The following is a 14,077-nucleotide window of genomic DNA, read 5'->3' as shown; positions in this document are numbered from 1 at the left end:
ACCTGAAAACACATTTTTTTTTTCTTTTTCCAGTAAAGGAGTACAAAGCTCTGCAATAGTCCAAATCGGTCCTACTAATCCAGAGTTTTCTAATAGAATCTAGGGGAAGTTTTTTGTTTTCTTGATATACCCAGAATTTTTAGTTGTCGCAACCTACCCTTATACTAGATGATCTGTAATGAAATTTTAGTATGTTACTACACAAACAATCCAATCAGGATATCTGTTCCTAACATAATACAAGTACCACTGCTAGAAACTCACGATTTTCCTGCGGATTTCGTTGAAAGTTCCCATCTAATACCTTTGTGGGTAATTGTTTCCTTAGGATTATGAAGCTTATAAGATTCATAATGATTGATAAAATATCAATTGAATACAACAAAAAATGTGGCACCTTTATCGAATCTACATAACAAGGATCAGCTCAAACATTATAACAATTAATTAATGAAAAATAACGCTAGATCATCAAACACTACCAAAACAATGTTACCCTTCAGCTTAATTAGAAACTTACAGCTTCAGATAATTTTGTGTAACTTCATGAAGTCAATGATGTTTCATATACATTTAAGTGCGCAAGATCCATACTCTCCCTTACTCTTATTCATATTGCAAATCAGAAGTTAGAATTTACACGTGCAATTTGTTTTTCCATGTTGGTTTACACGTGCAATTTGTTTTTCCACCAAAGGGACGTGTAGTTATCCACAGGCAGTCAGTTAAACCTAGAAGGAAATATGTTGGTTTACATTCGCAATGACAACATGCAGTCTCTGGCGAAAACGAAACTTAAAGCTATGGGAGGACAAGACCGAGACTATGGATCACACCATAAGTCGCGCGCACATATTCACACTAATGATCGAATCCAATAGCAACATGTGCCGCATGTGTATTGGCAGCCTCCTCCAAATTATGTAAGTGTACCATACAACATTTTTTGCAACAAAAAAAAGGTAAACATATGGGAGCATGTCTTCGTGATGAGAAAGGAACATTCATTGCTACTATGACAACTTATTATGAGGCTGTGATGACAATAGCAGATGGATAAGCTTAGGGTTTGTACCAAGGCATTCAATGGATTTCTTCGTTAGGATACCACAAGATGAATTTTTAGCTAGATTGTAAAAGGGTCGTGGATGATGTGCGCAACAGTAAATTAATCTCTCTAAGTATGATTCGATTATCCAAATTTTTAGAACCTTATGTGATCACTATTACGACTTTGTAGTTGTTTTTACTAGGCGTAAAACAAACGATAGCGCTCATGCTCTTGTACGAGCAACCCTATCCCATACTTCACACAGTACTTTTGATGTAATTCCCTTTTGTATTGCTACTATTATTATGAATGAATCACCTTAAATTTGCTTGCATAAAAATAAATAAAAAAGTTCCTCTTTAGTTTTATGTTTCTTTTGGGCTTATGCCTCTTGTTATAGTTATGAAACTATTTTGTTTTGAAGGAAGTTATGAAACTATTTATTAATTATATTTACTTTGACGCATTGATTTTGGTTTTAACTTTGAAAAAAATGCAGTTGTTTTTAATGCAAGAGAATGTTGAAATATAGGTAGTTATACTTATTTTAGAGTTAGTTAGGGTACTAGTTAGGTTACTATATAAGTCACAAGGTTGATTCATTTGTACCGACTCTTTCATCTTTCATCTTTGTATCATTTTAACTATCATCAATATAAATTTTTCTAAGTTTTTTCTCTCTATTTCCATGGATGCCATGTTTCTCAACAGAGAACTTATACTAATAGTGACTAAAAGCTACAATAAGACTAATTTAGAACTAGCTTGTTCATTAATTTGCTTTGATGATACTTAGATTCACTAATCACCTGTTAGAAATTGGCATACTCTAACCAACTAAACAATGACTTATCATATTGAATCTACCTAGATCCTTCTATATAAAGTATAATTCATCCCCTAAAATTTCTAATGCAACTTGAATTAGTCTGGTGGTATTGACTTAGGAGCCGAGAGAGTGCTCCTCTTCAAAGTCTCCGAAAAAACAATTTCTCGTCATGTTGTTTTCCATGAAACTATTTTCCATTAATAAAAAAGGGAATAATCTCAATCAATTTAAACACCTCATTATTCTCATCCTCTAAATTGAAACCATTGAAACCAGTATAAATTAGAGATAACTTACAAAGCACATATGAAAAATTGTATAATTAAATCATAACAAAAGAATTATAGGATTTTATTTTTCTTAAAAAATGTCTTCAAGTGCCATAGTTGCAATCCAGCGACTGAGAAGCAGATTAGAAATGAAACAAAACTCAACCATAACATTCTGGAGTTGGTTGTTGAATTGAAATCTAGCATTTCTACACCTCTGGAAAAGTAAAAGTAGTCAATTAAATAAGAATCATGTACCTCAAAATTTTGGATTAAGAATAAGCTAAAAAATATGCATGCTTACCGTTCATGAAGATAACTTATCTCCTCCTTGATGGACATTGCAGTTTCTTGCAAAATCTGTACCTCTAGTTGCATTCTCTGTAACATGTTAATAATTGAAATCAAATCATGCCATGACATATAGTGTGATAAATTTATCTAATGTAAAAACCAAACTTGTGCATAATAAAAGAAATTGTGCACTTTAGACAAGGTATGTAGAAATTAATTGTGACCAAATAATTGTGATAATGTAGGACTTCCTCATATATTTATATAATACGTATGGAGCACGGACACAGACACGGATACCGGAAATGACATAGACACTGACACTGACATGTCGATACGGATAATAATTTGAAAAATGACATAATACAGTGTAATTATAGGTGTCGTGTCCGAGACTGACGCATGTCCGACTCTGGAACACACCTAATTCGAGGAGTGTCCGTGCTTCAAAGAATTAGCGAAGGACTACTTAACTTACATCAATGTGACTTTTCTTTGCAATTTTGGACCAATCCTTGGCTGCCACACCAGTTTTCCACACAAAATCAATAGAGAGTGTTGCTTGGGAATCATGTGTTTTATCCCCAAAGAAACACACCAAGTAATCACCACTTTGATGTGCCACAAATGCAAACTGCCCCGACTGAACATGCGTTGCTAAATGATGGTTTGCCGAACCTCCATGTGTAGATACCTATTCATCAACAACAATTAAATCAAATTAAGAGCCCGTATATTATAGTTATTTTAAGAAAAAAAATCACATTTTTTAAAAATATAACAACTTTAAGAGTTATGCATCTGTTTATTACAATTTTTTTTTTTAAAATCAGAATATAAAAAAAAATATATAAAAACAGCTTCAAATGAGAAGCTGTTAAGAGCAGCTTCTAAAAAAAAAATAAAAAATTAAAGGAGAGGTAAAATATGGTTTAAAAGTAATTTTGTAACAAAAAATCGTTTTTATATAGTTGTATCCAAACAAACTAAATACTTCGTTTAAAAAAAGTGATTTTATTACAGTAAACAAACGCAAAATAAATTTTTATTTTTGATAAAATCTATAAATTATTTTATGCCAAAATCACTTTTATTTTAATCCATAACAAACGAGTCCTAATAAACCATCAATCCCAAATCAAACAATTTCCTACTAGTTTCTAGAGCGCCTTCAAGAGTATGTTTGGTTTCACTTATAATTTATAAAAGATCAAAATTGATTTTAAAAGCGAGAATTGATTCTGATAGATTGGTTGCTCTTAAGTAGAATTAATTTTATTTTCTAAATTGATTTTACTTCAAGCTAAAAATTAAAGCTTTTGAATCTAAAATTTATTTTAATAATCAAATTTGTTTGTTAACTCACTATTTAAATTTGAGCAATAGGTACAAAAAAGATTGAATTTTCTTACTCAAATAAATCAATATACCTGAACACTGATAGTGTGGTCAGAGGGCAAAGGTTGACCCTCATTTGGATTAACGATTGAGTAATTTCCAATTGTCATCGAATTTTTCTTGATGTCTTCAGCAATGCATCTAGTAACTCCAGTTTGCAAATCAAACCTCATGGATTGAACTAAACATGTAAACAATCCTACCATTAGAACAAGAAGAAAGAGCAAATGTGGTTGTGGATTTGATCCAATCATCACTACTAGAAAACACGGATTTAGCGACGGCCGTTTTCCGTCGCAAAAGCGTTAAAATTCCGTAGCAAACGACTTTCTGACGGGTTTTGCGATGCTTCCAAAATCCGTCGTAATAATGGGGGTCGGAAACATTGACCGACGGAATATCAAAACCGTCACTAATTGCGGCGGCACAGACACGGTCGCAAACACCAAAATTCCGTCGCTAAACTTCCCACAGAATGGATATATTTAATACAGTTTTCCGTCACAAAATACCGACGTTAAAATTTTCCGTCACAAATCACTGAGGGAAAAAACCGTTGCAAATAACTGAGAGAAGAATCCCCTCGCAAAATATCTGGGAATTTGAATAGCGACGCTATGATATCCGACGCTACACTACAAGACAAAATATTTGTGACTTTCATATTTTCCGTCACAAATAATTTATTTTTTTCCCCTTAAAATTAGTTTAAAAAATTTCTCAATAATTTCTCAAAACATTTTTGGAATATAAAACAAGATGATGAAAAATCACAAGATAAAATACATTAATATGATAAAATACGATAAAAATCACATTCATATTTGATGAAAAACCTTTTTGATTGCGTTCACAAAAATCACACTACTTATCTTTTGCATCAAAATATATTGAAATAATTACTCAATAGTATTAGAACATTTACTTTAAACTAAAAGCTATAATCAAATTTTCAAAATAATATGATAAATAATCATGTAGGTGGACACAGATGTTAATCCTAACTCGAACGATGAGGTTGATAAGGAGGTAGATGCGAATGGCCTTGTGTAAAAGACTCCATTAATTTCTGGAACTGCTCTCGGAGCAATCGTGAATCCTCCTGTGACTGTTGTGCCTGCTCTCGAGCTAAACGTGACTCCTCCTGTGATGCACGAATCAATTCCTCGTTAGTCTTCAACCGTTCCTTGAGTTCCATGTTTTCAGCTAACATTTTAGATATTGCAGTCCTCATATGCTCATATTCAGATGGTGAGATGCCATCAGATGACCTGGATGAAGAAGGCTTGTATTTTCCTGCCTCTGTCCCCAAACCATAAATACGTCCTTTCTTGTCAACTCCTCCAACTACGTCCAAGAAGATGAAGTTGTCTGACTGATGGTCATTAGACACATCATCCCCCTCTGTTTGTTGTGAGTTCCTATCAAAAATCCGTCTTTCATATTCATCCTACAAAATTAGAGTTTGTCTTAATTCTTACTTACAAAAATATGAAATTAAATCAATTACTACAATTAAATTCATATATAAACCAACCAATAACAAATTAAACAAATTAAAACTAATTTTTAACTAATAACCAAGTTATCATGACTTCTTTCCAAGTGAAGAAACATTAGATTATCATTTTCAGATGTCAGAACCTGATGAACAATAATAAGCATGCATAAGATTAAAAATTATGGCACAAAAGCATGTAATATACAACAATATACATGATTAGATAACCAAAAACAATTATAGCACATGATGGTAGAGTTATAGTGTAGCAGCATGCATCAATACACATGAGGACAATTATAAATACTAATTTTAAAGTTTTTCCAATTACCTTGACTTGCCACCAGCATACCAAGTCCACAAAAGATATAACTAATTCTAGAAAATTTTCAATTGTTTTATGTTCATTTGACAAAGGGCTGGAAATGATAATATCATCGAATTGTAACTTACCGCAACCATTTGAGATTTGGAGGATACCCACTTTGATGGATCACCTTTCATTTTGTGTGTCCTTAGATACACTTCCCAACAACTTGGAGTCATGTTTGAGTTAGTTTTCTATAGTACAAAATAAATAGATTAGTATGATTATTAATTTAAATGTTTTACTGCAAATATAATTTGTTTACTTACTAATCTTTTAGAATGTTCAATTGTTGAAATTGACCCACAAGTGTGCAATGGACCATTAGAGGATCTTCTATTTCGCTTATTAACTGCTGCTTTGTCCTTCCATTTACTATCTTCCCAATTTTGTACCAATTTTTCACGCAATAGAGCAGGGATCCATTCGCCTTTGTCCATTCCTCTTCGTACCCGATACATTGTATTTTGGTACCCATCAGATGCCTTATGATGATAAGTCTTCTTTATGTCTTGATCATGCTCAGGAAGCCACTTATATATCCTTTGCAATACAAGCAATGTAATTAATATAGGATAAACCGGGCATCACACTAGGAGCTTTGCTCTGGAACTTGTAACTCTTTTGTGAGTTATTAATATTCACCACCATTCTCTTGTTTCTATTGATTTATTCTGTTTTATTAGCTCTGCTCTATCAGATATGTTCATTAAAATTCGCTCTTTTCACTTTTGAAATTGTTTTTTCTCCAACTGTCGTTGACCCAACAACAGTTAACCACCGCCGGACACTATTAAAGTCAGTTGAACAATTAGAAAAGTACCGACAATTAGAAAAGTACCGACGACAGTTGAACAATTAGGGTTGTATATATGTTAATTGGTCTAACATTTTATTTTATAATTTTGATAAGAGACTAGTAACAGATTCCAATCCATACCCTCCAAAGTTGGGAGGGAGCCAAAAATGATGGTAGGCAGTGCGGTGGAATAGAATATATACCAGCAATTCCAAATAAAAAATGGACTAAGATAACTTCAACCGACAATTCCAAATAACAAAAGGATTGAGCGACAAATCTAACAACGAGGACGATAAACATAAGTTGGAGGAAGAGAAGGACAGTACCTGAAACTCGTTATACCACAAGTCCGCAAGAGCCGTGTCATTTTTCATTAACTCTCCATAAGTTGCCCAAGTCCCTTGAAACAAACGTTTCATAATCTTTGTAATGTCACGCGGGGGCTTAACAGCAGGCTCAAACCTAAAAAAATAAAATTAAACAAGTAGTAAAATACAAGGATACAAGTTATTATAGAATTAAACGGAAAATCTTATAAAAATCTTATGTTAACTGTGGTCCCGGACGGATCCATATACGCCTATCAGTAGGATCTGTACTCCCAGCTATCGGATACGAATCATCACATGATGATGATGATGCATGTGGATCACCACCAGATACAACATCATATGGTCTATGTGTATTAGAAAGATGTGGTGGACTAGGAGTAGAGTGGGGAGATTGGATATTTGTAGGTATTTGAGAGGTGAGAGCATGAATTGTAGACATTTGTGGACTTGGAGTAGAGAGGAAAGGTGGGAAATTTGTAAATGTTTGAGATATGGGATGATGTTTCGATTGCCTTGTAGGTTGTGGAAGTTGGATATTTGAAGGTGTGTTAGATGTAAGATGATGTGTAGGTTTCCTTGTAGAGTGGGGTTGTTGGGTATTTGTAGGTATTTGAGAAGTGGGAGCATGGACAGTAGACATTTGTGGACTTGAAGTAGAGAGGAAAGGTGGGAAGTTTGTATGTGTTTGAGATATGGGATGATGTGTAGGCTGCTTTGTAGATAGGGATTGTTGGATATTTGAAGGTGTTTTAGATGTAAGATGATGTGTAGGTTTCATTGTAGAGCGGGGTTGTTGGGTATTTGTAGGTATTTGAGAAATGGGAGCATGGACAGTAGACATTTGTGGACTTGAAGTAGAGAGGAAAGGTGGGAAGTTAGTATGTGTTTGAGATATGGGATGATGTGTAGGTTGCTTTGTAGATAGGGATTGTTGGGTGTCTGCATGCCTAGGTGCTTGTAATCTAGAAGAATGTGACAAAGTAGTTTTATGCTTACCTCCCTTATTTCCCTTAACTTTGTTGATGCTTATACCAGCACCTCTTCCACTGCCCCTTGTAATATCATTGTCTTCCATCTATCTATATACATATAAAACTAGGTAATTAACTACTGTACATAAAAAAAAAAAAGTTAAAAGGCACACAAAATTAGACATGGGCATAAACAACTTAAAAGGCACACAAAATTAAAACATAAGCACAATTAGCATTTTCCATTGCTGATGCATTATTTACACAACACTACAATATTAGTCATGGACAGTATATCATTGTTTTAATTGGTTGACCGTGATTTATTTTTTTCACTGTCAGTATTCTAATTAAACTCAAAACAAAATCAAAATTATCTATCCAAAATCTGTTCTCCCTAATTACTAATTACAAAAAAAAAAAAAAAAAATTAACCATGAGCAAACAACACAAAAATGGGATTCAACTGTAAAAGACAGACCAAAAAATCTTCACTAACTAAAACATATAAATTTATAAAACAACCCAAATCAAAACCTTAACATATAGGCATTCAAATTGTGCATACCCAATTCAGTTAGCATAGTTTACAACATAAAAACAAGAGAAGGAGAAAAAAGAGTTTGGAACCTGTTTGCAGCAGCCAAGTGAGATGAGCTAAGTGAGCAACGGCCCGAGCAAAGTGAAGGATTTAGGAACCTGTTTGCAGCAGCAAAGTAAGATTAGCAATAATCTGATCGAAGTGACCTGATGATTGAAGGTTTTGGGAATTAGATTGATGAAGTGAAGATTTAGGGCAAATGAATTTGGAAATTAGAGAGGGGAAATTAGATTAGGAACCGATTGGGGGACCTGTTTGGGAGTTAGATAGATGAAGGATGAATGGATTTTGGTATGAGCGATTGCTGGTTGATGGGTGAATGAGGAAAAACTTTAGAGTTTTGTTATGTATCTGTTTGTTATAATAAGAATGAACGATGCGAGGGAGAAAGCGGTGTTTTGTTATTTATATAATAATGAAACCATCGTATCTGAAAAAATCCAATTTTTTTTTTTTTTTTTTATAACAAACTTCTTTTATTGAGGGATTTTATAACAAACTTTTGTTACATATAATAGTGAGAGTAGAAATTATATAAATAAGACTGTAATGTTGTTAAAAATTTAAGTGCAAATTAGAATAACAAATCTGATGGCAAAAATAAAAGACTATGAATATTCAAAAAGAAGAAAGAGTGGAAGATTCGTTTGAAAAAAGTGAAGGAGAAGGAGAAATAGTTGAAGATTCATTTGACAAGATACATGAAAAAATTTGCAACGAAGAAGGAGAAGTTTCATCAAGAGTTCTAATGGATCATGATTTAACCGAAGAAGAGTATCAATTTGAGTTGAAAATTTTTCAAGATATGGTTGAAGCTGTGTTTAAAAAGATACAAGAAAAAAATGGCAACGAAGAAGAAAAAAAATTACCAAGAGTGCTAAAGGATTTTGATTTAAACGATGAAGCAGATTGTGAATTTGATTTGAACAAATTTCCAGAAGAAGGAGAAGAATCTTCCCAACACGAGTTTCAACATGTGATTAGGAAGATGTTAAGAAAACTTCTTCCTAAATTTTATTGAAACCCATTTTATTTTGATTTTAGATTTGAAATAAAGAGTAACTTTGAATCAAAGTTTCAACTTTGAATCAATGACATTGTCTAGAGTCTAGTAGAACATAAAAACATTTTATGTTTAGTATTGCATTAGTTTATCTTCTTTTTGAGAATTACCTATTGCTTAGCCATAACCTTGCTTTTCTATAGTTGGTGTAATTTACTTTTCTTCATTTAGCCTTAATTTTTTTTTTACGTATTTTCCACCTCTTTGATTTAGGTTTGGTTTATTGTGTAAAGGAGCCTCTTTCACTAATTTCTTGTCTACGTAGCTTTCTAAGAAGCTACTGAAAAAATGCTTATGATTTTAAGCATTTGTTAGGTTTTTCTTTTAGATGCTCTTTCTTTTTATAAATATTTATCAAACTGGTACAAAAGTGATTATTTTCTTTTAAAAAAGTAAATTTTTTTTTATAAGAAACTGATATAAAAGTGATTATTTTGCTTTAAAAAGAGATTTTTTTCCTTCGAAAATGGATACCAAACGAGGAGTTCAGTGAATAGGTAACAAGTTAAATTTACAGATTTCACTAAAATAAATAAACAAAGTACTAATCACTATTGATCTCAGAAACTTACCCAGCGCCGCGATTCAGTAAGGCAGGACCTCCACCTCGACCGCCTCTAGGCCTGGAACATCTTAAACAAAAAAGTAAATAAGTGATTGAAGATTTCAACAGAATTTGAACCATTGGAGGAAAAAAATATCTGACACTTGCTGCCTATTTTGATCTAGTAGTTTAGATATGAACATCAATTTTCACCATTCACAAATAAATATGTACTCCATCCAGGGTAAAACTAAGTGTCCAAATAGACATTCCCTCAAACAAGTTATGTTTTTACCTTAGTTTTGGGATACCACATGAATATGAATAGGGCAAGCTTCAATTCTCCATACATGGGCAACCTTCATAAAGTTCCGGCGTTAATTTTTTGTACAAATCTTATTGATCAAAATTGAACAATATACAAATGACTAAAATTAAAAATCATTATTAACAAACGGGAAAAAGTTTGTCCTTAATAATAATCGTAATGAAAGAGACCATTGTGAAAAACATACCTGTAAGAGATAAGGTATGGAAAAATCCATCATATTGTTCTTCCAGGCTAGCTCTAATGCAACATCTGGCCGTATTAGCTCATAACAAGTGGAGAGGCACGATGCAAAACACTCTTTCTTCGCCTGAAAAACAAATACAGAAAGAAAGCATGGCCAAAAGTAAGTAATAATGAAGTGTAGAAAGAATGAATATGATTCATAAGGATGAAGAGGTCACACTTCAACATTGTCAATCAGTTCATAAGAATGATAAACATGAGTTGTTTCAATTTTAAACTTTTGATCCATTTTTTATTTCTTATTGCAATGAACTCTTAAGCGTAAAATGTTTTTAAGCGTCAAATGTTTATGGACAGTTGCAAAAGCTCATTATCATGAAATATAAAATTTGCAAATGTTGTAAAACCACTACTTGGAATTTGACATCATTCTGCACAACAAAATGCTGAATGCAGATTTGAAACACGCTTCATACTTCCCATAAGAAACAAGATTTCTGAAATAACCTGATTGGACTAAAATTTCAAAAACATTTTTGTTTTTCAAAATATATTGTCTCATGCTTGGGTCAAGATCTCAAAATTAAACTCAACCCAATACATACTATTAAGAGCAATAACATTGTAACTCAATTTAGAAGATTCATTTCACAGGAAACTTCCTCTACGAAACTCACAGCCAGAACATCTAATGAAATTGTAATACAATTGATAGTGCACCACCCATTATGCATGGATTAAGTTCTTGGGAGGTGGATGTCATAATACAGACACAACTTTGAAAAACGGAAGATGACAATTACTGCTATAATTTCCTCAAAACTTCGCCTCTATGATTCAAAAAAACCCCTTTCCCTAAGTAATAGAGTTCTATCATTCCCCTTTACCCAAGGTCAAAACCAAGAAAAACACAAGCAAGGACCATTTCAGTACACAATTGTTCATATTTTATATTGTTAAGCTAGTGTCATGAATCAACTTATCAACAATCTCATAATCTTAACCTATTACTAAGTGAGGATACTTGAATGAAGTTATATGGACGTCTCTGACACTCCCTCTCACATGAGTTACTTGGGTTTGAAATGTTGCTAATGTACAGCTCTCCCTATCTAGTGCTGAAATTCAATTTCTCATAAAATGGAGACTTAAAATCAAACTAGATTTCTTATTGAAAGAAGCTATGTGGTACCATGTCATGAACTAACTATCCTAAAAGAACTAATACATTTAGCGTAAGAATGATATTTTTGACATCTCAACAGCCAATACCAAGTAGAAACTAAGTCTATAGGCTTCTCTCATTATTTGAGAAGTTATGCTAACTACTGTTTTTACTAGAGTCAAAAATACCTTCATTTAACTGAAATAATAACAACAATTTCCCAACCTATTTCCCAAGAACAAAGTACACAATTTAATATTTTCCCACTCTTGGAAGTAAGGAAACTCTTTCTTTACAAAAAGATCTTTTAGCGCATTAATTTTTATTTTATTTTTGAGAAAGAAAAAAAAACATCAGAATTATAATGCATTGTTTAATACAAATATAATATCATAGTTTGTTTGAGCTGATAGCTTTAAGTAGCATGAAAGTAAATTTATACAGAGCTTCATATGAGATAATTTGAATTTTAATATAAAAGGACTTCTTATTATCATCATAAAGTCACTGGAAATCCATCCTAAATCAACTCATTTCAGAATACTTATCAGTATCACTAAGATGGTTAGGAGTCGCTCCACTCCATTTACAAACTGACAAGATTTCTATCTGAAATTTTCAAGTCACAACAGCCCATGACCTTGACTGGTAATTTAACCAACGAATATAAATCTATTTATGAACTGCCACAGTTACGGAATCAAGACAACTACGATACCTGCTTTCTCATCCATTCTTTAACAGAAACACCATCTTGAGCCTCAACATACGCCTGCCCACCAAGCATGGCTGGAAGAAGTCCAATTGAAATTTTGATTTTCTCTGACCACGTCAGCATCTCATTATTCCTCAAGATTGCCCATATTCCTGTTATCAAATTCACAGCATGCAACTTGTAAACATTTGTTCACATTAGGTAAGAAAATGAGTCGGTTTCTTTTAAAAGAGAAAAGTATATACCAGCCATGAAAACCATATTAGTGAAGAAGAAAAAAGAAGCAAAATAAGAGCGTCAAAGAATACCATAATCACACGAATAAGAAAGCGAGGCAATGACACTGTCTGTCTAAGGAATAAGAAAGCTTAACTAAAACTATTCTTTTTTTAATCTTCTTCTTTTTTTTGCCAAACCAGCATGTCCATACTTCACAAAAGCCTTCTCCGTTTTTCCATTTCGTAGCTCACAATCGATCAAGGTTGCCAGCGGATTAAGTGGTTGCTTCATCCTTGATAATTCAGTCTTACTCATCCTTGTCTATATGTCAACATTCTGCAGAAATCCTAATCATCCAAACAAAATCAATATATTTATGTTAAATTTTGAATAAATATAAAAAAGACTCTTAATAGATCTACACATGTTGAGTGAATTGGCATGTTAATTCATTTTCAAAATAAGATCTATTAAGTAAGTAAAAAAGAGATTTCTTCATTATGAATCAAAATTTCCACATATGAGAGAATGTTGATTGTTATACAAAAATCACAACTTTACAATTATCTAATAATTGTGTAACGTGTATCCAACTAACTAAGCTACGATGCTTCATTTTTCAACAAAAATAAATAATATAAAAAAAAATTAATAAAAAGATAAATAAAATCTGTATTCACATGAAAAAAGAAATGAAGAAGAAAAACTCACGGGTGAAAAATGAAGAAGATTAAAAACCTGTAATGGGTATTGAGAACACAGAGAAAAGAAGAAGAAAACCTGTAATGGGTGAAAACCTGTAATGGCTTCTTTTCATCTCTTCACCTTTCTCATAATCAAATTTTGAATGGGTGAAAACCTGTAATGGGTGTTGAGAACACAGAGAAAAGAAGAGATCTTTGCTCTCTGATTTTCGATTGGTACAGAGATGTTGTATACAGAAGGGGTCGATTGCTCTCTGACGAGGATGGTGGTGGAATCGAAGGGTTTGTTTTCAGGAGAGAAGAGAGTTACCATGTTGTAGAGAAGTAAAGAGTTGGAAATGAAGCATGATTTGGAATGAAGAAGAGTTGAAGAGAAGAGTAATTGAACAGATCAGTGTATACTTTCACGTCTTTGGCTGTAAGGAAATGGAAAGCTTTTAACAAAAAGAGAATTGCTCTTGACACATTAGATGAGGCTAAGGCACAAGACATTGAGTGAGTGTCCAAATTGAGAACTTGATATAAAGATAAGGACCAATTTTATGGTTTATTCAATTTTATTTTGAGAAAAAAATCTGAATGTTTTTTCTCATTTTTGAAATTAAAAAAAAATCCATTTTTTTACATTTTTTCAAAAAAAAAAAAACAGATTTTTTTAATTTTTGAAAATTAATTTTCAAATTATTTACTTTTTACATCTTTTTTTAAAATAATTTTAAATCAGAAATTAAATTAATT

At 32.6% G+C, this 14,077-nt stretch overlaps 2 protein-coding genes across 2 annotated transcripts; both read right to left on the bottom strand.

The window, feature by feature from the left end:
• Positions 1 to 2,240: 2,240 nt before the first annotated feature.
• LOC11417374 (transmembrane emp24 domain-containing protein p24delta9) lies at positions 2,241 to 4,014 on the bottom strand. Its single transcript, XM_024784789.1, has 4 exons — positions 3,874 to 4,014; positions 2,922 to 3,137; positions 2,454 to 2,530; positions 2,241 to 2,364 (listed from the first exon to the last, which is right to left on the bottom strand). Exons 1-4 carry the CDS (start codon positions 4,012 to 4,014, stop codon positions 2,241 to 2,243), a joined length of 558 nt encoding a protein of 185 aa, XP_024640557.1.
• A 785-nt stretch (positions 4,015 to 4,799) lies between these two features.
• LOC25494647 (uncharacterized) lies at positions 4,800 to 12,562 on the bottom strand. Its single transcript, XM_024783182.2, has 10 exons — positions 12,420 to 12,562; positions 10,538 to 10,660; positions 10,318 to 10,381; positions 10,051 to 10,101; positions 8,445 to 8,561; positions 7,059 to 7,922; positions 6,838 to 6,973; positions 5,979 to 6,254; positions 5,796 to 5,903; positions 4,800 to 5,291 (listed from the first exon to the last, which is right to left on the bottom strand). Exons 6-10 carry the CDS (start codon positions 7,916 to 7,918, stop codon positions 4,842 to 4,844), a joined length of 1,830 nt encoding a protein of 609 aa, XP_024638950.1. The 5' UTR covers positions 7,919 to 7,922; positions 8,445 to 8,561; positions 10,051 to 10,101; positions 10,318 to 10,381; positions 10,538 to 10,660; positions 12,420 to 12,562; the 3' UTR covers positions 4,800 to 4,841.
• Between the last annotated feature and the right edge of the window lie 1,515 nt (positions 12,563 to 14,077).

Source organism: Medicago truncatula, chromosome 5 (assembly GCF_003473485.1).
Source record: "Medicago truncatula cultivar Jemalong A17 chromosome 5, MtrunA17r5.0-ANR, whole genome shotgun sequence".
NCBI lineage: Eukaryota > Viridiplantae > Streptophyta > Magnoliopsida > Fabales > Fabaceae > Medicago > Medicago truncatula.
The sequence above is the reverse complement of the archived record's forward strand: the minus strand, read 5'-3'. Positions and strand labels throughout refer to the sequence as shown.